Here is a 24,112-nt window from a genome sequence, read left to right as displayed (position 1 = left end):
TCTGGCCCTTGTGACTGGCAAGTGGCTTCATGGCTCTAAATCTGTTTCCTCTGTAAAACAGGGAGCATGATGTCAAGATTCCACCAGTTGATGCACATGACACTTAAGCACAGGGCCTGGTATGGGCTGCAGTTCCCACGTTAAAGAACAAAATTCAACCAAGTAAATTTGTTGATCTAATTGGCTTTATCAGCGATGCGTAAGGTGGGCAGCATCCCATCTAGCAACTGGAATGGGACTCAGGCGAGTTGTACAAACGGGCGGTTTCGATAGGCAGAGAGAGGGTGGGCCGAAGAAGTGAAGAGAGCGGATTCTTTCAGGCCTGCAAGAAAGCAGGGCCCCTGTCTTATCAGGCAGACTACCTCAGTAGAGTCGATCAGGAAACCAGACTGATTGGTTTAAAATTCCACTCCTGGGAGAGGCTAAAACTGCAATTAGGTTAGTTACTAAATTTTGGCTTGGCGACTGGTCTAGCAAAAGCGACTCCATCTTGGCCCCCTGCTTCCTCCTTCCCTCCCTGCCTCCCTTTCTTTTTTAACACCCGTGTGACCCAGCTGCTGGCACCGCTGCCTCACCTTCTGCAGCCCTCGCACACCCGGGTTCTACCTGGTTCACTGCAAACGCTAATCAGGGTTTGGGACTGGGGCTCCTCACCCCTGGGCTGAGCCTTGGAGTCACGCTAAGGGGTAGCCGGGCCTTCTCGTCCCTCCGAGGACAATCCTCCCGTGCAGCCCACGTGGAGCTCCCGCTTGAAAGAGCACTTGGCCGCCAAACTCCCCGACAGGTTTCGAAGCTCTTCAACGCAAAGAGCAACAGGGCAGCGCCGCCTCCTGGCGAGAAAACCGCGACGGAGGATGCCGCGCGAGGGGGCGCCACCGCGCGCCACCGCGCAAGCGCACCGCGGGGCCACCCGCAAGCGCGCGAGGTACGAAGTTCTACCGAGCGGACCTTGGGGGCGGAGCCCAGGGCGAGGCCCGCCCCTTCTGTCCGTCCCACCCCGCGCGTCCGGCGCGCTCTCGGCGACGTCTTGAACTACGTTTCCCACAACCTACCAGGCCCTAGCCTTCCGGCGACGACAGCGGAAGCGGTGACTGGGTCAGGCCCGGCCACACACAGGCGGGCTTGGTCACTATGGAGGAGATAGGCATCCTGGTGGAGAAAGCTCAGGTCCGGTGGGGCCTGGCTCGCGGGGACAGGGCGAGACTGATCCGAGTGGCGTGCTGAGTGGCTGCAGGGATCCGGTCCGGGTCGGGGTGACTTCGGAGCTCTCAGTGGAGAGCTTTGTGCGGTGCCAGGCCTGGGTTGGGTCGCCGAGTGGTGTTAGGAGGGGAGTGATGCTCAGAAAGCGGGGCTGGGGGAGTGAGTGACCTTAGAGGTTCTTTGTTTAGAGGTCTAGCTGGGAGTGCTGAGTGACATCCGGGTCCCGTTGGGGATGGGTCGGGTGGTGAGTAATGTGTGGGGCTCGGCCGTGGGGCTGAATGATGCCCGAGGCTGGGCTGGGTTGCTGACCGATGTTCGGGGCTTGGCTGGTGTTGGAGGACTAATTAATAACTGGTCTGGCCGAGTGATGTTTGGGGCCTCCTCGGGGAGCTGGATGACATAAGGGCCTAATGTGATATGAGGGATCTTTTTGGAGTAACTGGATAATTCCAGGTCTGTTTGAAGACATGGTGACTTTAACAGCCTATATGAGAGCCATGTGACGTTAGGAACCTGTGGAGGGATGCTGGAGGGCATTGGGGTCTGCTAAGGAGTTGATGAGACATTTAGGCCCTAGTTGGGTGACACTGGGGAGATGTTACAAGTGGCATATGATAGCAAAAGACCTGTTTGAAAGGCCAGTTGACATCAAGGTCTGCCCTATTAAGGGGAGTGAGGTTTCCAGGGTCTATTTAGAGGGTCTACTTAAATGATGTCAGGAGCCTGTTAGGGGATGAGTGACTTCATGGTTAAGTCAGAGTCTTTCATGAGGGGACTTTTTTCTTCCAACCTGCGTTTCCCACCCGTGGTGTAGGATGAGATCCCAGCATTGTCAGTGACACGGCCCCAGACTGGCCTGTCCTTCCTGGGGCCTGAGCCTGAGGACCTAGAGGACCTGTACAGCCGCTACAAGGTACATTCAGCCCCAATCCAGACCCTGCACAGGGCCCAGGGTCCCACACTCCCTCCATCTCCCACTACTCCCTGGCTCAGCAAGGCCTGGAACCATCCCCTCCCTACCTCTCCCCTCTCTGCTCACAGAAGCTGCAACAAGAGCTAGAGTTCCTGGAAGTGCAGGAGGAGTACATCAAGGATGAGCAAAAGAACCTGAAGAAGGAATTCCTCCATGCCCAGGAGGAGGTGAAACGAATCCAGAGCATCCCACTGGTTATCGGGCAGTTTCTGGAGGCTGTGGATCAGAATACAGCCATCGTGGGCTCCACCACAGGTGTGAGAGGGTGGGAAGCACCTCATCCACTCATCTGTTCATTGAACAACTATTGAATGTTTCCTGGCATGTGCCAGGAACTGTACTAGGGTCCTACAACAAAAAACAAGGCAAGACAGTGTAATGGAATTTTTCAGGGTATTCTGAGTCTGATGCAAAAGTGGAAGTATATTTTGCATTCTCTCTTTCCCTCTATGTGTGTATAATTTATATAGTAAAAGTCTGACCAAATGATATTTAGCTTTACAATTGTGTGACATACTCTAATTGCTTTTCCATTCTGTTCTAGTCTTTTATTTTAAACCATGTTCTGGTCATAACTCTCTAAATTGATATCATGACCAGTTCTGGGTTAGGACCTGCACTTTAAAACCATGGGTGAAGTGTTAAGAGATTGGGCTCAGGCAAGGACTTAGTATACAGCAGCTGCTGGTATTACATGGGTCCAGGCCCTGCCTTCTTGATGGTCATTGTCTCTGTATCTTATCTGTTGTTCCTGCTTCTGACCCCTGCTCTTCTGGACCATGCCATGTTCTTGTAAAGGTTATAGGGAAAAGTATGTGACTGAGCCTGGAATTGGACTGATAGGCTGATAGTGAGGTAGTGAAGGGAGGGAGAGATACAGAATGAGGCCTGTGTCTTTGACCTGTAGGACATAGGGGGACAGTGACGCCATCCCTGAGGTGGCAACATGGTCAGAGGAGTTGATTTAGAAGGAGACAATGAGGGCAGTCTGGAACATCACAGGAAGGTGTCTTGGAGGCTATTGGACAGCCAAGTCTGAAGGTCAGGAGAGAGATTGAGACTGGAAAGAGATGTGTACATCCCCACCATAAATGCAGAAAGTGAATTGGTGAGCGGGAAAGGGTCCAGTTACACAGACCTAGAGGGGAGAACCTGAATCAGGGCAGGACCTGGGGGAGGAGAGGAGAGGAGAGACTGGTTGGAGAGACATTTAGGAGGCTAGGTGGAAGGTCATAGTGACTGATGGGTCGTGGTGACTGGTGCGCTATGGAGGGAAAAGGAGAAAAGTCCAGGATGAGGCTTGGGGCTCTTGCTGGTGACTAGGGACTATGGCCTGCCTGAGACAGATCCAGGAGTAGTAGCACAATTTGGGAGAAGAGACGAGGAACATGTAGGGACACAGTGGGTGAGAGGTATCCATGGGGAGGCATTCCAGGAGGCTGTGTGAGCGTGGGGGACAGACTGGAGGAGGCAAGCTAGAGGTGGGGAGCAGCCTGGGTATGAGGAAGAGATACTGGTGGCCTGGGGGTCACAACTGTAAGGTCATGGGGAGAGGACAGTTCTGGCACTTCTCATTTTCCCCTCTCCCTTTCTGTCCTCTTCCCAAAGGCTCCAACTACTACGTACGCATCCTGAGCACCATCGATCGGGAGCTGCTCAAGCCCAATGCCTCGGTGGCCCTCCACAAGCACAGCAATGCCCTGGTGGATGTGCTGCCTCCTGAGGCCGACAGCAGTATCATGATGCTCACTTCAGGTGAGGGGGGAGCCTGGGGCCGGGGAGGCCTGAGACGACCCTGTGCACCAGGCTGGGAGTCCCAGCTCTGCTCTTCCACCAGACCAGAAGCCAGATGTGATGTATGCAGACATTGGGGGCATGGACATCCAGAAGCAGGAGGTGCGGGAGGCCGTGGAGCTCCCACTTACACACTTTGAGCTCTACAAGCAGGTGAGGAGCTGGACGTGGCAGGGAAGGGGGAGGCCCTACTGAGTCGGGTTGGCGACAGGACTCCCTGGCTCATCCTTTCTCCGCTTCTGCTTTTCAGATCGGCATTGATCCTCCCCGAGGCGTCCTCATGTACGGCCCACCCGGTTGCGGGAAGACCATGCTGGCCAAGGCCGTGGCTCATCACACCACTGGTGAGCCACTCAGTCCCTCCCTCAAGCTCTGGCCTTCTGGGCTTTTGCAGCCTTGCTCCCTGCTCTCTCATCCTCCCCAGGAAGTGGCACAGCATGGTCACTTAGAACACGGGCTGTGGGGTCAAAGCCCCATCGTGCCTCTTAGTCATTGGCTGTGCAGTCTTAGACAGGTGACTTTACCTCCTGCCTCAACTTCCTCATCTAATAGAAGACTCACTTCACAGCATTATTGTGAGAACGGACAAAATAATTCAATGTTTTACTATAGTGGGTTGTGACCCATTAGTAATTAGGAATTCCAATTCATGGGTTACAACCAGCATTTTAAAAAATGAAACAGAAGATGTAAGAGTCCATCCCACATAGGGAGATGTCATACTGTTTTGAGAAACTTGCTTCACACACATGCGCATACACATATATATTGTGGTTGTTTATAACACATTGTTTGCGGGTAGTTTTTATCGCGCGCTCTACTACCAGTCAACGTAAAACGTATAAATACGTTTCCCGCATACAATGTGATAAATGTATTCTTGTAGGTTTCAGGCAAAATGTCTGGAAATCAATGTATTACTATTTATAAAGCCTACAGACAGGCCTCTCAGCACATCACAAAATCTTCAGATGTGAGGCAGGGAGCAGTAGAGGCAGTGGCTTAGCAGTGGGTTTTCTGGACCGGACTGCTGGGTTTGAAATCTGGCTCCCCTACAGCTGTTTATGTAAGTTAGTGCTACTTATGTAAGTTAGTTTATGTAACTACTCAGTAAGTTAGCCTCTTCGTGACTCCCGTTTCCTATTTTTCTGGGTTGTTTGGAGGATTAAGTCCATATAAAGCTTTTAGAAGCATACCTGGCCCATAGTAAGTAGACCCTGAATGTTAGCCGTTGTCAGGATTATTCATTTGCTTGGCAGGTCAGTAGACTTATGCTCTCCCAGGCCCTGTGCTGGGATACAACGATGAATCCCCTGGCTTGGAGAAGCGCCCAGCATGGCTGCGGAAAAGAACTAAACACTTAGAATTTAGTCATTTGGTTAATATTTACTGAGCACCTAATATGCGCTGAGCTGTGTTGTAGGTGCTGGAGACATGGCAGTGAACAGAGCAGAGTCTCCATTCCTCATGGAGTCATGGGGTAGTATCTTAGTTGGGGAAGCTCTTGAACAGATAAGTGAATAGATATGTGTCACATGATGCTAAATTCATGAAGAAAACAACTAAGCAGAATAAGGGGACAGAATAATAGGGGCTGCAATGTCCGTGTTAAACTTTAAGAAACAAGTTTAAAAGGGGGGACCCAGAACAAACCTGTCTTCAACCCCATTGCCAGTTGTCGATTATTTCAGAAGACGTGCCTGTGGGTCCTTATAGCAAAGGGGAAGTCAGAACTCATGGTGAGGTGATATGATGCCTTTGTAAATGACAACCTATCTGTTTTCCAACTGACTTTTCAAGTGCTCCAGAAATCCAGATTTTTTTCTGTATCTTGGACTCCATGAATGTCTCTAGCTCTTCTCCACACGGACATGTTGAAGCACAGATGCATTTGTTTTTCTTTTAATGTCCTGATTGTTAAATGTTGAGCCAAAAAAATGACACATCTGTGGACACGGTTCATGATTTGTGCTGGTGGGTTGCTGTAGGATGCAAGCACAGGTGGCTGGTCCTTGACGCTGGATCTGGGACGTAGTCCAGGGCGTTAGTGAATGACCAGGCAGTGGGCAACAGCGGAGGGGATGTCCTCAGGGAATTCCTAACTTCAGTTAAAGCAGAATGGACCCTACAGAGGGCCCATCCCCGTCTAACCCTTGTCATCCTGCCATCAGCTGCCTTTATCCGGGTCGTGGGCTCGGAGTTTGTACAGAAGTACCTGGGTGAAGGCCCCCGCATGGTCCGGGACGTGTTCCGCCTGGCCAAGGAGAATGCACCTGCCATCATCTTCATAGACGAGATCGATGCCATCGCCACCAAGAGATTTGATGCCCAGACAGGGGGTAAGTGATGCCCAAACAGGGCCTGGGGTCTTGGGCAGGCCTGTTGTACATAATACCCTGGACTAACTGTGTTGCATACTCAGCTGACAGGGAGGTTCAGAGAATCCTACTGGAGCTGCTAAATCAAATGGATGGATTCGACCAGAATGTCAATGTCAAGGTTTGGGGTTTGGGATGGGCAAGGGGGTGGTGTGGTATGGGAATCAGAGGAAGGTGGGGCTGGCAGGGGGCAGTTATTATGGTGGGAAGGAACATGTAGTGGGGACAGAGGTCTGAGTCAGCCTGTCCCCAACGCCAGGTGATCATGGCAACGAACAGAGCAGACACCCTGGATCCTGCCCTGCTGCGGCCAGGACGCCTTGACCGTAAAATTGAATTTCCACTCCCTGACCGTCGCCAAAAGAGATTGATTTTCTCCACTATCACCAGCAAGATGAACCTCTCTGAGGAGGTTGACTTGGAAGATTGTATCCTGCTCTAGAAGTGAGGGGAGGGCCACAGCTGGGAATGGGGATTGGATCTTCACCTTCACTTCTGCCTTCACCATGACCCAGATTGTGCAGGTGGGGGACCAAAGTCCAGGGAGGGGGAGTGGTGACAAAGACAGCCCAGGGATGACTTCTGGCTCCAGGCATTCACCCCATCATGCAGGGAATGGTTTCCTTAACTCACCCACTGCAGATGTGGCCCGGCCAGATAAGATTTCAGGAGCAGATATCAATTCCATCTGTCAGGAGGTGAGTGATGGTTTTTCTCTGGATACAGCCTGGGGGTGGGTGAAGACCCTTCCTATCTGAGATCACTCTACTGCAGTCCTGTCCCTCATTGCCTCCCTGGGGTATTGGGCTCTGTTGTCTCTTCCTCCACCATCACCAGGGGTGGAGAGGCAGGGAGTAGATTTTAACTCGCATGCCTTAACAGAGTGGAATGCTGGCTGTCCGAGAGAACCGTTACATTGTGCTGGCGAAGGACTTCGAGAAAGCGTACAAGACAGTTATCAAGAAGGATGAGCAGGAGCATGAGTTTTACAAGTGACCCCCCCCACACACATACATATGGCCTGGGGACCTCCCTCCCCTCCCCACCCTCTGTCCCCAAACCTAGTTCTCTCTCCTCTTTACCCAGGATTGAGTGATTCAATAAACACACAGGATTGAGTCCATCTAGTTTCTTCTTAGCAGTTTAACTCCTTTGGTATCCTGGGCCTTGAATAGGGCCCTCTGTGCCCCTTCTGTGTTCCTGATGGATGAGTGGGCGAGGAACATGGCCTGGGCTACAGCTTGAGAAGCAAAGAATTCAAACAAAATGACTTCAGAGAAAACCTTGCAAGAGGAGAGCCCTTTGCAGTTTTGAGGAAGGACTTGGGTTTTCCCTCCCACTTCTAGTGCTTTATGCGGATTACGTCATGTGTCACTTCACATACTTCTCTCACTGTCCCATCAGTACTGTGCCCATTAACTGATGAGGACTCTGACCGACGGAGTTTAAGGCAGATGCTTCAAATTGCACCACCATCCTAATGCCAGAAAGGATGTTCTGTTCGGGTTGTGGCAGTATCCCTCCCCTGTGTGATTTTCTTTGCTGTTGTTTCTGGGGCACATGGCTTTATTCTCCTTTCCAATCGCTTTACCCTTCACTGATGTTTAGGGTGTTTTGTCACTGGGCCATTTTCCCTCCTTTACCCTCCATCTAAATACTGGCCTGTAAGATCCTCTTTTTCTCTCTTATTTTTCTGTGATTTTTGTTATTGTCATTTTTAAGTACCTAATTGAAAAGGTCAGATATTGTAGAAAGTATAACAAACGAAAAGCATTCCCATGGCACCCTCACCCCATATTTCCCTGTCTGCTTCCAAGAGGCAGTGACTTCCCATCCTCTTGTGTTTCTTTTGAAATTTACTTCCATAATTTCCAAATTATATGCTTTTGTGAACTCATCACTTTTAGGTATTATCAGCTACTAAATGTCAAAGATGAGGACTTCAGATGTCTTACCAGCCCACTCTCCTCTCTTGTTCCTCTTGCTGCCACTGCTTCAGAAGGAATCCAATTGCCTGCCTGGGGCTCTCACTTAAACCTATCTTCAGCATGGAACCCATGTCTCATCCATGCTCCAGGCCCACTGGCCCAGAGACCCCTGGTTCAGCCTTTCCAGAGGAAGAGGAAGGGCCACTCACATTAGCTGAGAGCATGGATATTGGGTTCTGACGCTCACTACCTCTATGTCTCCAATACCCCTATTTGGGCACCAATATCCAATAATAGGCAGTACTCATATCCAGATGCCCTCCTCACACTGGGCTCTGAAATCCTCCTTACCCTGCTCAGATTGATACCCCCTTGCTGGTCCATTCCACCACCTGGAATGCCCTCTAGGGGGCTGCCACCCTGCACCAAGCCCCCCCTGCATAAACATCCACCTCATCCTGCTCAGGCTCTGAAACCCTGCTGTGCACCCATCTTAAGGTTTTGGGACTGAGTTCTGAAAGGGAAGGGAAGACGAAGAACAAAATGTGTTATAATTTGAAATAAAGCAAATCATTCTCTGATGGAATTTGCATAGTCTTAAACATGTGCTTTGCCTTTATGAGCCAAGGTTTTCTTTTCAAAAGTAGGACTAATGAAGTGTGACCCACAATCCAGAACTGACTCTAATCATAAGCTCACTATTCTTTAGCACACCGCCTTTCCAAGCATAACGTCATTTCCTCAGTCCAAGACTCACATTTATCTGTCAAAGCCTCCTAACAGTACCGAAAGATTTGCTTTTTTTTTTTAATCAAAAAGCTCAATTGGCTCTATATAAAAAAAATTATTTGGTGGGTAAATTGCAAATCTGGTCCAAATTGTTAAATAAAGCTGATGCTGCAAGAAGATGCAACATATTCTTTTTATTCCACAGAACAGGCCAGTGGTGGCAGATCATAAACACACAGTCACGATTCCACTGGCACTCATGATGTCCCACATCTCCAGATATTCAGAACCACACATACCCATCTTTACAGCCTGGCTTGCACCCAGACACTGAGCACAGCGACCCCACACATCCACACCAACCAACCCATTACTGCAGTCAGTCAAACACAGCCACAATCTCTCACCGAACCTGTCACCTCACTACTTAGTTACAAATCAGACTCCCAAGTTACTTTCTTTGACCCACAGCCAGAGAGGCGCAGTCGGTCCCGCAACCCTCACGTTGACTGACACACGCACGCACGCACGCACGCTCACAAGGCCAGATACAAAGGGCCACACACCTATTCTTTAAAATACACATATAAAGCTCACGCTGGGTACCAGGAGCCCGGACTAGCTCTGTGGAAGAAACTGACAACACCCGCCTCCCAGCTCCCGCGGGTCGCGCACGCACTCGGCATCGGGTCGCACCCACCGATGCACTCGGCGGCTCAGCACCGGGGCGGTCGGCGAAGTTTGCACAGCCCAGACAGTCCTGCCATTCTCCCACTCAACTTACTCAGCGGCTTGCAGGTCACAGCTGGAGTCTGCGTCTGCGCCTGCGCCTGCGCCTGCGCCTGCGCCTGCGCGTTCAGTGCCCAATCCCACCGGCTCCCAGCTGTGAACTACATTTCCCACAAATCTCAGGGCAGTGTTAGCGGCGACTCCGAGGGCCCTCTACGGTGCGTTCCAGGTGGTTCAGCCACCGCGGGTGAAATTTGTCGCAGTCAGGGGAAAAAGTCGGCTAGGTGAGACTGAGGGGGCCTCGTTGAAGTAGGAGTGGGGTCGGGGCTGCCGCCCAAAGTGAGGAGCCCTGGGGTGCGGACGGGGCGCACCGTGCCGGGAGCCTCAGGCCTGTGCGTGCGAGAGGAGCAGAGGAGGGGGACTGTGTGACTGTGACTGGTGGTGCGCGCGCGCTTGTGCCTGTCAGGACTGGGTTGGTGCGTGCGGTTGTGAGGCTGACCCGGGTGCTTACCCCGCCCTCTCCTCACAGGCCCGAGTGTTTGCACAGAACAGTGTCCCCAAAGAGGAAAGTTAGATACTGTGTTGAGCTCCTAGGATGAGGGTTCCCAGCAACAAGGCACAGTCCTGGGCAGGGACGTTAGAGCTAGAGGTGTCCTTGAGGCTGACTTCTGGGACGAAATGATGGGAGGGCCCCTGCTTGGAGGCGATGTGGAAGCGGCTACATTTTTCAGAACCACAGCATTTCCGTACCTCTAACCCTACGATTCTCCTGTGAATTCAAAGACAGGTTCCAGACTCCCTCTCCCATCTGGTTACGTGTGTGAGATCAAAGCAGATGTGGCCCTGGAGGGGATTTTCTCAGTCTGTCTGTAATCTAAGAAAGGCTTGGTGTCTCATGAGTTTCTTCTTCCCCAGTCCTGCCATTCTCGCAAGCAAGGCTCCCGAGGAGGAGGGGGGAAGTTGTTGCACATCTGAAAGTCCATATCAGGTGAGTCAGTATTTCCTCTTTGTTCGTACCTGCGTTTTTGTTTTTAGAAAATGGAAACATTGCTTTTATTTTCCTGAAATGTCCAGCGGCCTATCCTAGGCCTTTTTTCCCAGAGGGCCATGCAGATCCTCTTCTCCTTGGCCCACAAATGCTCCCTCCTCATTTTTCAAATCATTCCCCTGCAATCACTTTTATAACAGGAAGAAATTATAATCCTGGAGTCTAAAGATTTGTTTTATAGAGACTAGTGTGGAATTACATCATTGATCTCCAATACCTAAGTTTAAAAGTAAGGCAAGATCAGAGGTGGTTTGACTAGTGTCAGTAAGTAATATTATCATCTGCGTTTTAAGGCTTTTGGGAGCAAGAATGTGATTGGAGCATAGAAATCTATGTCATCATGGGCAGGGATTTTTCCAAGGAATTAATGGGTTGAGATTTATGTTTATAAAGAGTCTGTCATTAAAAAGTACATAAGCCCTGGCCGGTGGCTCGGTTAATTGGAGCATCCCATACACCAAAAAGGTTTTGGGTTCCATTCTGGGTCAGGGCACATACCTAGGTTGTGGGTTCAATCCCTGGTTTTAGACACATTTGGTCTCAAAGCCTCTTGTTTCTTCCCCAGCCCTGGCTTCTCTGGACTCTGTGTTTCTCTAGTGGAGGAAGCCCAAAGAGGACTGACAGGCTCCTGCAGCTCTAAAACCATGGCCCATGTAAGTTCACATTTCTCTTCTTTGAAATATCATGGTTTTGAATTCATAAGGTTTTTATTATCCTGAGACTTCCTTCCTAAGGAACCTGCTCCTCAGTTACTCTGATCACAACGACAATGGTGCCACACAACCTAGTGTCCTCCTCATTTGTCTCTCCTCTCTTTTTAAAAAAAATTTTTTTTGGGGGGACAGTGAAATAAAGGAAGGGCTTAGGGTAGAGGAAACAACAGTAGAGAGCCTAGGCGATGCTCTGTTTTGGCTCCCTAGAGACATTATAGGAAAGAAGTGAGCCAAGGTGGGGCTGCTGTTAGCTCACTGCAAAGTCAGAGGAAAGGGGGCATTGGAGACACGTTCAGGGTTAAGCCCAGGATGAGGTGCTGTTGCCCGTGGCTCCCCTGGTTGCAAGTCTCATGGGGACCCTTAGAGTTTAGGAGAGAAAAGTAAAGATGGACGCCTGAGAGGGAAGAAGGGTGTGGGCGTGCTCCAGAGAGAGCCTGCTGCCTCTCTTCTCTCTTGCCTGTGTTTAACTATTCACCTCTCCATGTGCCCAATCTCTCTCAGGAGCATTGACAGAGCAGTGAAAGATGAAGTCTCATGAGGGAAGTACTTGAACTTCCCTCGTTAGATTCATGATTCCGTGACACAGAGATGATGGTCCCGTCTGACTCCACAGACCTGAGTTCTGCAGGTTGATAAGATGGAATTTAGTGTTGAATGTTCTGCATGTGGTGAGCTCTCCTACCTTGAGAGGCTTAGAGGACTGGATTGGAGTGTGGTTGAGGCCTGCATGTGGGGATCTCAGGGATCTAGCCAGGGGGTCCCCAGAGAAAAAAACAACAGGGAAAATGGTCATTTTCATGCTTGAGGAGGTTGTGCTGGTCTCCAGTGGCATCAGCATCCTTTAGCTCAGGTTCAAGGCAGGTGATCCTGAGGGACGGTGGTGGTAGCCGAAAGGAAGATCCTCCAGATCCCTAATGGGGGCTGAAAACAGCCTCACAGGATTGGGGAAGAACTGAATGCCTAACTATGAAAGAAGGATCAGTCTGATATATCCATAAGATCAATGATTAGCCAGCCAATAAGTAATTTAACTGAAGACTTTGTCATTTGTTACAAGGAAAAATGCTTGTGTTGTTATCTTGCATAATGATAAGCCTGAGTTTCAATGAAATCAAATGTCAATCAAGTTCTGTTTTCTAATATAGAGATTTTAGATTACTTTTGGGGTAAAACAGTTTATTTCTTTTTTTCATTCCCTGAAGGGAAAAGAAAATGGAACTCACATTTATTCAGAACTTAAAATGCAGATACATGATAGGCAGTGTGTTTATTAAATGATTTCCTTTCATTGGGAAACTGTGATTTTATTCATTCCTCAACCCTTGGATAATTATGTTATCTCATTATATACAGGACATTTAAAAGCATATAGGTTCTGTATTTTAGAAATACTAATTTCCTTCCTTTTCCCTACATGACCCAGGCTTGAACCCCAGTTTACTTGCTTGCTGTGTTGCCTCATTTCTGCAAAGCAACTTTCCATCTTGAAAATACATTCAAAACAATGGGTCTTTCATTTCAGATGTCCTTGGCATTCAGGGACGTGGCCATAGACTTCTCCCAGGAGGAGTGGGAGTGCCTGGACCCCGTTCAGAGGGCCTTGTACAGGGATGTTATGTTGGAGAACTACAGCAACTTGGTCTCATTGGGTAAGGATAAGTGTACAAATAATTTACAGTCTGTTTTCTGGAATATTAGTTTTCTCCACTGTTGAATTTCAAAGCTGTGTTTTAAGAAATCAACTGACTTTTTGCCCCCTATTTCACAGGAAATGGTTTGAGCTATCATTTAGAATCAAAGGACATATAAAGAGCTTCCCAGACAAGAAAAAGCTAAAGGAGTTCATCACCACCAAACCAGTTTTACATGAAATGTTAAAGGATCTTCTTTAAGAAGAAGCAGCAAAAAAAGATAAAAAATATGAATTATAAAATAGCAATAAATACATATCTATCAACAATTGAATCTAAAAAGTGAAATAAGTAAACAAGCAGAACAGAAACAGACTCATAGATACAGAGAACATTTTGATGGTTGCCAGATGGCAAGGGGGTTGGGAAATGGGTGAAAAAGATGAAGGGATTGAGAAGTACAGTGGTAGGTACAGAATAGTCACAGGGATGTAAAGTACAGCATGGGGAATGTAGTCAGTAATATTGTAATAACTATGTATGGTGTCAGCTGAGTATGAGATTTATCGGATGATCACTTAGTAAGTTATATGATACCTAATCACTGGGTTGTACACCTGAAACTAATATAATATTGTATGTCACCTGTAATTGAAAAATAAAAAATTATTTAAAGTAAAAAAAATAACAAAAATACTACTGTATATGAGGTATCCTTTTAAGCCTTTACATATGTTCATTTAATTCTTATAACAGCCCTATGAAGTAGGTAATTTTAACCCCATTTTTCATTTGATAAAAGTACAACACATAGAGGGAAAGTAACTTTTCGAAGTCACACAGCTGGTAGGTGGCAGAGTATTTGAACCCAGGCTGTAAGGCTCCAGTCTGTGTTCTCAACCCTTCTCTATATGCCTTTAAAAGCAGAGCAGACCTTTCCCCTTCTCTGTCTGGCCTCTTTAGTCCTATGATCAAAGATCCATTTAAATATCAATGTTCTTCAATGGCCTTTTTCATTTTATCAAGTACCATTTTGACCTACAGTTTAATATAAATATAACCAAGTCTGAATTAAGTCATTGTGAGCTTACAGGTTTTTGTTTGTTCATCCTAAATCATATGGCATTTCTTAGGATGTTCCATTCCTAAGCCAGATGTGATTATTTTATTGGAGCAAGAAAAAGAACCCTGGGTGGCAATGAAGGAAGGGACAAAGAGCTGGTACATAGGTGAGTGATGGTAAATCAGGGAGGGAGATGTCATCCCAAGTTACAGTACCCTGTGTCAGGGAGAGGCACCCCCCAGAGATGTTTGGAAAGCTCCCTTCAAAGGCCCAAGGCCTGTGGAGAAAAGGCCTGAGACCTGGGAAAACATTAAAATCCTCTCAACATGAGCTACCAAAGGAAATTTATTTTTACCCCATTTGTCTTTATCTGGTTTTGGAATTAGGATAATGCTGGCCTCTTAAAATGAGCCTGGAAGTCTTCCCTCTTGAATTTTTTGGAATAGTTTGAGAAGGATAGGTGTTAGTTCTTCTTTGAATGTTTGGTAAAATTCACCTGTGAAGCCATCTGGTCCAGGAAAGTCAGGTCATTTTCTGAGGAATCTTGCCTTATTTCAAATTGCATTACAATAATTTAGAGTTCTCTAAACCAGTATTCAGTAAGCTATGACCCATGGGCCAAATAGCTCACAATCTGCTTTTATATGACTCACAGGCTAAAACTGGTTTTTACATTTTTAAGTGGTAAAAAATTCAAAATAATATTTTGTGACATAAAATTTTTATGAAATTCAGATTTCAGTGTTCATAAATAAAGTGTTATTACAACACAGCCACACATTCAGTTACATATTTTCTAAAGCTGCATTTGTGCTATAACAAGAGAGCTGTGTAATTGTTTCAGAGACCATATGCCCTATAAAGCCTAAATTTTTTACTATCTTGCTCTTTACAGAAAAAGTTTGCTGACCCCTGCTCTAAACCTTTACTTCTAATGTGTGTTATTCTTAATTTATCTTTTATTTCTACTATGAGATGCAGCCCCTCACTCTACATTATAGCATTTGTTTCCTTTTTGCTTTTTTTTTTTCCAGGTTTGGAGTCTAACCATATCACCAAGAAGTTATTTCCAGAAAAGGATATTTGTGAAATATATTTCTCTCAGTTGCAGACAATGGAAAAGTGTAAACCCTTCACCCATGAGGACACCGTTTTCAGAAATGACCTGCAGTGTAAACATGAATTTGAGAGACAAGAAGGACATCAGATGGGATGTGTTAGTCAAATGATAATACAAAAACATATATCTCTTCCTCTACATCAGAAAATTCATGCTAAAGAGAAACCATATGAATGTAAAGAATGTAGAAAGGTTTTTAGACAGCAGTCATGCCTTATTCAGCATATAAGAATTCATACTTGTGAGAGACCCTATAAATGTAAGGAATGTGGGAAGGCCTTTTGTCGTGTGGGAGACCTTAGAGTACATCAAACAATTCATGCTGGCGAGAGACCCTATGAATGTAATGATTGTGGGAAGACCTTTAGACTTCATTATCACCTTACCGAACATCAGAGAATACATTCTAGTATGAAACCCTATGAGTGTACGGAATGTGGGAAGGCCTTTAGTCGTGTTAGAGACCTTAGAGTACATCAGACAATTCATGCTGGGGAAAGACCCTATCAATGTAAAGAATGTGGCAAGGCCTTTAGACTTCATTATCAACTTACTGAACATCAAAGAATTCATACTGGTGAGAGGCCTTATAAATGTAAAATTTGTGGAAAGACCTTTAGGGTACAACGACATTTTAGTCAACATCAGAAAATTCATACTGGTATAAAACCCTATAAATGTAATGAATGTGGGAAAGCCTTTAGTCATGGTTCATACCTTGTTCAACATAAAAAAATTCATACTGGTGAAAAACCCTATGAATGTAAAGAATGCGGTAAGTCCTTTAGTTTTCATGCAGAACTTACTCGACATCATAGAATTCATACTGGTGAGAAACCCTATGAATGTAAAGAATGTGGGAAGGCCTTTCGTCTTCAAACAGAACTTACTCGGCATCAGAGAATTCATACTGGTGAGAAACCCTATGAATGTAAGGAGTGTGGAAAGGCCTTTATTTGTGGCTATCAACTTACTTTACATCTGCGAACTCATACTGGTGAAATTCCCTATGAATGTAAGGAATGTGGGAAAACCTTCAGTAGTCGCTATCACCTTACTCAACATTATAGAATTCATACTGGTGAGAAACCCTATGAATGTAAAGAATGTGGGAAGGCCTTTCGTCTTCAATCAGAACTTACTCGACATCACAGAATTCATACTTGTGAGAAACCCTATGAATGTAAGGAATGTGGGAAGGCCTTTATTCGTAGCAATCAACTTATTTCACACCAACGAATTCACACCAATGAGAATACCTATGAATGTAAGGAATGTGGGAAGATTTTTAGTCGCCGTTATAATCTTACTCAACATTATAAAATTCATACTGGTGAAAAACCCTATAAATGTAAAGAATGTGGGAAGGCCTTTCGCTTTCAAACAGAACTTACTCAGCATCACAGAATTCATACTGGTGAAAAGCCCTATAAATGTCAGGAATGTGGGAAGGCCTTTATTCGTAGCAATCACCTTATTCAACATCACAGAATTCATACTGGTGAGAAACCCTATGAATGTAAGGAATGTGGGAAGACCTTTAGTAGACACTATCATCTTACCCAGCATCACAGACTCCATACAGGTGAGAAACCCTACATATGTAATGAATGTGGAAATGCTTTTATCTGTAGTTATCAACTTACCTTACATCAAAGAATTCACACTGGCGAAATTCCATATGAATGTAAGGAATGTGGAAAGACCTTTAGTCGTCGGTATCATCTTACTCAACATTTCAGACTTCATACTGGTGAGAAACCTTATGGATGTAAAGAATGTGGGAATGCCTTTCGTCTTCAAGCAGAACTTACTCGACATCACACAATTCATACTGGTGAGAAACCCTATAAATGTAAAGAATGTGGGAAGGCCTTTAGTGTTAATTCAGAACTTACTCGACATCACAGAATTCATACTGGTGAGAAGCCCTACAAATGTAAAGAATGTGGGAAAGCCTTTATTCGTAGTGACCAACTTACTTTACATCAGAGAAATCATATTAGTGAGGAAACCCTATGCAAGAAGGATACACTGGTCTTTAGAAAATGCCTTTTTAATAGCAGAGAACTCCTAATTTAAGAAAAATTTTGTGTGTTAGGCAATGTAGGAATCCCTCTTGTTTCATGTTCAAAACGTAACAGAAATAGTTTTATACTAGATACTGATTTAGAGAGTTGAAAAATTATAGCATCACCCAGTCTTGGTTAACCTTTAGCAGACTGATAATATTGCAGTGCATTTCAAACCAAAGTGAAGGGCTTCCCCCCTCCCAAAACTGTTGTTGACCAGTGCTTTTATAAAATACAGTAAAATGGATTACCAGAAAAATGAAATGGAAAGAAAAACACAAATAGAAAATCCCCATTTTTCTTTTTTTTTAATTATTGAAATACAGCCCGGCCGTGTGTGGCTCAGCAGTTGAGCGTCGACCTGGGATCCAAGCAATTGGGGTTCGATTCCCAGTCAGGGCACATGCCTGGGTTGCAGGCTCGATTAATGACTCTCTAATCATTGATGTTTCTCTCTCTCTCTCTCCCTCTCCTTTCCTCTCTCTGAAGTCAATAAAGATATATTTTTTAAAATTAAATAAATAAATAATTGAAATACAGACATGAAAAAATCGTCAAATTGTTGTAAAGGTTTCTAAATGCTTGCAGACCAGAAGCAACCTGTGGGCCAGCATCAGTACATGGATCACACTTTATGTAGCACTGGAACAGAAAGTAATTCTGTTAATGTCATGAATGTGGGAAAGGACTTTAGCCATGGTATGTATTTACTATCATTCTCATATTTCCACCTTAGCCTGTGTGGTATTTGGCAAAACACTTCTCTCTGTGCCTGTTTTTAAATGGTGATATTAGTACCTACCTAATCATATTTTTGTGAGAATGAAATGTCAATGAAAAAAACAAACCTTTTAGAAGAGGATATGCTTAACAAATATTTTAATTAGTGATATTATTAGTAAGTTCATGTGAGAGGAAGACCCTGTGGGTGTAAGGAATTTGTAAAGCCTTCCATCACCTTTCACTCCTTACTTAAACTGAGATAATTGTGTATCAAGTTCAGTAAAATAAACTTTCATTCCTAAAATCAGAATTCATCTCTGAAAACTGAGAAAAAACCATCTCTAGAGTTGGTGAGTATGCAGTTTATGCAAGTAAAGCTTTTTTTTTTTTAATCCTCATTCAATATTTTTTCCTTTGCTTTTCAGAGAGAGTGGAAGGGGGAGGGGAGAGAAAGGGAGAGAGAGAGAGAGAGAGAGAGACATGGATGTGGGGGAGACACATCGACTGGTTGTCTTCTGTACATGCCCGTCAGATGGAACCAGCAACCGAGGTACATGCCCTTGGCCAGAACTGAACCTGGGACTCTTCAGTCCACGGGCTGATGCTCTATCCACTGAGCCAAACTGGCTAGGACACAAGTAAAGTTTTTGAAGAATCAGGGAGAACTGTAGTGCTTTTTCTTTTTATAATCCAAAAAGCAGATAAGTTACAGTCTACTTTTTCTGCCCCAAATTTATGATAAATTAAAACTAACAAAATAATTTTGGAAAAACATTTAAAATAGTTCAATGAACACTGGTATGCTCCTTCCAGATCTAGTAATTATTACTATATTATCATTTTTGGTTTGCATGTGTATAATTTTTACATTCTATTTTTGCTATAGTGTTTGAGTATAAATAGTGGACATCATGGCATTTCACCTGTCTATATAATCATGCAACTCCTAAGATTTCACACCTAAGGAAATTAATAATTCCATAATCTCTAATGTTACAGATAGATACCAGTGTCTTAACCCAACATATCTGAAAGATTGCCTCTGGGAACAAGTAGTATTTAATGGTACTTGAAAAATGTTCTGTGGTCACACAGACTTATGCAGTAATTTGCCTAACTTTGTTTATCTCAGTATATCTTAAATGTTACTAAGGAGGTCCTGGAGGTACTGGAAATGATTCTAAGGATGGACTATTCAGTTAAAATGGCAGATGCTTAGCTTTGTTGAGAAGTGAAACACACTCTGCCCTCTGCTGCTCACATCTGCCTCTGCAATCCATTGCTTGCCCTCTGAATGTAGGACAGATACTTTTCTACAAAATTAAAAACCCATTTGGTCCAGTTTTTATGAGAATATACCATAATGTGTTTAAACTTCTCTTATTGTTTAGTGCAGGGGTGGGGAATGTCTGGCCCATGGGCCATATATGGCCCTCAGAATCATTTGGTTTGGCCCTGCCAAGGCAACTACAGGTGGCACTCAAAATTCAATAAATCTAGGAGCTTTTTTTATGGCTAATTTTTAAGTTGATAATTTTGTATGGCCTGTGAGTGATGTTATAAATATTCAAATGGCCCTTGGCAGAAAAAGGTTCCCCACCCCTGCTCTAGATGGTATATAAAGCCTAGAAGTTCCAGTTAGTGTATATTTAGGCCCTACAGCATTTCAGGCCCATTTCCTAAGACACAGACTCACATCCCTGCCCTAAGCCTGACATCCTGACCCTGAGAGACAAGAGGAAAATAAAAAGTAGCTGCTACAAGTATTTCAGAGGCCACGACAGGAAAGGGTGCAGATGCCCAGCTTCAGTATTCAGAACCATTCTAGTTAAAACCACAAAAGCACCCCATTTCACATCCATCAGACTGTCAAAAATTAAAGTCTCTCAATATCAGGTTTTAACCCATAGAATGAAACAAACACCTACGAGTCTATACAGATCTGAGTGAATGATCAAATAAGTCAGTAACTGGGGAGAAGAGACAGCTCTTTCAATAGAATTCTAATTGATAAACGTCGAAGGAAAAGGGGACGTGAAAAATCACCATTAGGCAAGTGCCCAGCAATAACTTACAGGCAAGATCCACCACTGGATGTTAAAATTAGTGGGTGGAAGTTCGAGGAGAAACGGCGTGTATGGTCTCAGAGTGTTCCCCTAAGATACTTAGGCCAGTAACCTGACAGTGGAGAAGTGCAGCTACTGCGCTATAACCAAGTGGCCAGGGTCAATATCACCAGGACACATGGACATCATGAACCCTGATATGATGCATTTTGTGGTATTCTTGGCAAAAAAGCATAACGTCATGCCTTTCAACCATGAAAAACATCAGACAAACCAAAATTAAGGGACAGTCTATAAAACAGCTGATCAGTACCCTTCAAAAGTGTCAAGGTCACGAGAGACAAGGAAATACAGAGGGACTGTCCACAGACTACTGGAGGCTAAAGACAGGACTACCAAACGCAGTGTGGGATCCCAGGTCCCATCCTGGCACAGGAAAAAGGCATCGGTAGGAAAATCGTTAAAAATCAAGTAGGTTAGTAGTTTAGTTAATGTGGCACCAGTGTGTTTCCAGGTTCTGATCATTGCACTATAGTGTTAACATTAGGGGCAGCAGGGGGAGAGAGAAGTGGGAACTCTCTCAACTATCTGCCACTTTCCTCTGAGTCTAAAATGACCTCGCACTGAAGCTCCCACCTGGCTCTCTGGGTCCACTTTGCGCCGGAGGGGGGCGGGGGCAGGTGTATGGCATTAGAGGCCACGAAGACGGCCGCGGGGTGAGAAACAGGCCCGCTGCCAACAGCCAGCACTGACTTCCAGGTGTGTGAGTGAGCCACCTTGCAAAGGTCAAGCCCCCGTCAAGCCTTCTGATGGGAGCAGCCCTGGCCAACGTCTTCACTGCCAGAGCTTCCAACCAGAGCCACCCAGAGAAGCCACCCCCCAATACCTGACCCACAGAAAGTATGTGTAATAATGTTTCTTGCTTTGAGCTGCCTTTTTAGAGAAAATATTGCTAGTGGGCACAGTGGCCACCAGGTGGCGTCTGGCTTCCAAGGATGGAAACAGACGCTGCCAGCATTAGAGAGGCCACTTCATTGCCCCTGAGTCCTAGGTATATAAATGTGTCACAGTGCTAACAAATAAATAAAAAAACCTGTTACCAGGGTTTCTTTCTAGAGTTAGACAACTTGACTCTAAGGTTCATTTGGAAGGACAACAGGCAAAAAAGGAGAAGTGAGAGAGTAGCTCTACCAGATATTAAAAAGAATAGAAAACTATGTTATTGCTGCACGAAGGAAGATCAGGAGGATCAGCAAATCCAGAAATAGGAACAGTTGCTTATGGAAATGTATTATGTGATTGTATAATAGTGTTTTGACTTAGGGAGGGACTTCAGAGAAGTTTTTAATGTAGTAGGATTGGAGCAACTAGATAACCAAAAAGAAGCACTTGAGTCCATTCCTCACACTAGATACCAGATTAAATTCCAAGTGTATCAAAGATCTGAGTGAGAAAGCACAACCTCACAAACAATAAAAGAAAACTCTGCTGAGTCCCCTATCACCTGGCACAAGGGTAAATTTTCCAAACTATTCATCAAAGTCCAGAAGCAATAAAAGCGAACTTTGTTAAATGGTCAAACAAAAATGAAAACCTCGTGCTGTTCCAAAATACAAACCCACCAGACACAAGCTAAAAACTTCAGATAAGAAAAATATGTATAACTTATATCACAGACAAAGAACTAGTATCCCGAACATATAAAGAGCATCTAAAAATTGAGAGGAAAAAGACCAAGAAACCTGTGAAAGTGGGGAAGATATGTGAACAGAGAGTTCATATAAGAAGAAATACAAATGTCCCCACATATATAAAAATACGCTCAACCTCATTCATAATAAAAAATAAAAAAACTACTGAGATCCTTTTTCTCACCTACCTGTTTAGCAAAGGTCCAAATGTTTAACAACACAACATTGGCAACACTGTGGGGAAAGAGGGATTCAAGATGGCAAAAAACAAACAAACAAACAAAAACCCCTCGTCTAGGATTCTATGGCAAAGACCTGCAGAAGGAAAAATAAAATGCCACATGAGTGTGCCTCTTCGTTGCAGCACTATTAGTAATAGCAAAAAACTGGAAACCACTGATGTGGCCGTGAATACAGGGTACTGTAGAGCTGTGAAAAGAAATATATCGCCCGACCGGGTGTGGCTCAGCGGTTGAGCATCCACCTAGGATCCAGGCGATCGGGGTTCGATTCCTGGTCAGGGCACGTGCCCGGGTTGAGGGCTGGGCAGCCGATCAATGACTCTCTCATCATTGATGTTTCTCTCTCTCTTTCTCCCCCTCCTTTCCTCTCTCTGAAATCAATAAAGATATATATAAAATATATATATATGTATATATATCATCCCCTTTCTGTGTTTCCCTCTACGTTTGCAGACCTCACAAAATGCCTTCCCACCCACACCTAGTCAGAGCAGCCTGGTGTCACCCCTGAGAGAGTGCGTCTTCCCTCTCCCAACTCCCGCTGTTCTCAGCTCTGCTCCAGTCCTTCTCAGCACATCCCACAGGGCCTCTACACTAAGTCATCTGGAAACCATCGCAGCGCCACCAGGATGCGGCCTGTCCTCACATTCATTCTTGAGCAGAAGGGCGTGAACGACACCCCGAGGAGAGAAGCCTAACGACGCACGACTGGGACACATCCTGGGCCTGGGCTGCTCAGTCTGTCTGCCAACCAGGCTGTGCCGTGAGTGTGATGCGAACAGCTTCGGAAAGGCCCCCGTGTGCAATCATGGTTCCTCCGTCTAGGCTGAGGTGTCGGAAATCACAGCATTGGAGACAGTGTCAGGCTGCTCGGGCTGCAATAACAAAGGACCACAGACTGAGTGGCTTAAGCAACAACAGAAATGTATTTTCTCACAGTTCTGGAGGCTAAACATCCAAGATCAAGGTGTAGGCAGATTCGGCTTCTGGGGTCTCTCTCCTTGGCTCAGACAATTGCCTTCTTGCTCTGTGCACACACACCCTTGGTGTCCCCGTGTGTTTAAATTGCCTCTTATAAGGACTCCAGTCAGATAGAATTGGGGCCCATCCTAACAGCCTCATTTTAACATAATCACATCTTTTAAGGCCCTGTCTCCAGATACAGTCATTCTGAAGCATTGAGGGTTAGAGCTTCCACATATGGATGTGGGTGTGGGAGTAGGGAGAGACACAATTCAGCCCATAACAGAGACATGCCTTGGTCTTAGGATTTACCAGTCCTTCGGGGGTCTCTGAATAAAGGCAGTAACCACTGGATAAATGAGGAAATGAATTTGTTGTCCATGAAAGCAAGGGATAGGATATAATTAATTTAAAAGTGAATGAGCGAAATTAATTATGTGTAAATTAGCTCCCAATTCAATGAAGGACTGCAGAGGCGGCCTAGGGGCCCAGACATCCATGTTCTTCCTCTTGGTGTTCCACTTTTAAAAAAATATGTTTTTATTGATTTTTTTAGAGAGAGAAAGGGAGAGGGAGAGAGAGAAACATCAATGATGAGAGTCACTGATCAGCTGCCTCCTGCTGGGGATGGAGCCCACAACCCGGGCATGTGCCCTGACCAGGAATCAAACTGCAAGCTCCTGATTCATGGGTCAGCACTCAACCACTGAGCCACGCCGGCTGGGCCCACCTGCTTCTTTGACTTGAATCACCCCATAAGCAGTTGGTAAACAGAGTAATGATGTCAGCATAACACAAGCATATTGGTTAATATGCAATTTTTTCCAGGAAGTTAATTTTGAAGCAATCAGGGGCCAGCTTTTTCAGAGTTAAAGGGGCAGCGTTAGTAGTAAAAGATCTTAAGGGGAAAAGTTGATTATCTACAGAAAACATCTTCCTTCATATCCACAGTGGCTGACTTGGCTTCAATGACCACTGTGCTGGCTACAGTGTTATGGTTTGTGGCAAAGCTGGAAATGCAGGTGAAGAACCTACAACATACTCTCCCA

General features: G+C 45.4%; 2 protein-coding genes across 4 annotated transcripts; both read left to right on the top strand.

Moving 5' to 3' along the window:
• Positions 1–1,074: 1,074 nt before the first annotated feature.
• Positions 1,075–7,468, top strand: PSMC4 (proteasome 26S subunit, ATPase 4). The gene is made up of 11 exons (XM_081118872.1): positions 1,075–1,167; positions 2,015–2,113; positions 2,242–2,428; positions 3,782–3,928; positions 4,011–4,120; positions 4,218–4,311; positions 6,139–6,306; positions 6,390–6,466; positions 6,605–6,773; positions 6,988–7,043; positions 7,228–7,468. The coding sequence occupies exons 1-11, from the start codon at positions 1,132–1,134 to the stop codon at positions 7,339–7,341; spliced, it is 1,257 nt and encodes a 418-aa protein (XP_080974998.1). The 5' UTR covers positions 1,075–1,131; the 3' UTR covers positions 7,342–7,468.
• A 2,435-nt stretch (positions 7,469–9,903) lies between these two features.
• On the top strand, positions 9,904–17,893 carry LOC308547828 (uncharacterized protein). 3 transcript variants are annotated; one of them, XM_081118708.1, is made up of 6 exons: positions 9,919–10,015; positions 10,647–10,719; positions 11,345–11,432; positions 13,015–13,141; positions 14,257–14,352; positions 15,221–17,893. In XM_081118708.1, exons 3-6 carry the CDS (start codon positions 11,424–11,426, stop codon positions 17,386–17,388), a joined length of 2,400 nt encoding a protein of 799 aa, XP_080974834.1. In that variant the 5' UTR covers positions 9,919–10,015; positions 10,647–10,719; positions 11,345–11,423; the 3' UTR covers positions 17,389–17,893. The 3 variants fall into 3 exon arrangements, with proteins under 3 accessions (XP_080974836.1, XP_080974834.1, XP_080974835.1); XM_081118710.1 differs by lacking the exon at positions 14,257–14,352 and having other exon boundaries at positions 9,904–10,015; positions 10,515–10,719; XM_081118709.1 differs by lacking the exon at positions 14,257–14,352.
• Positions 17,894–24,112: the final 6,219 nt, after the last annotated feature.

This window comes from Miniopterus schreibersii, assembly GCF_964146895.1.
Source record: "Miniopterus schreibersii genome assembly, chromosome: 18".
NCBI lineage: Eukaryota > Metazoa > Chordata > Mammalia > Chiroptera > Miniopteridae > Miniopterus > Miniopterus schreibersii.
Note: the sequence above shows the minus strand (reverse complement) of the source record. Positions and strands in the feature narration are given on the sequence as shown.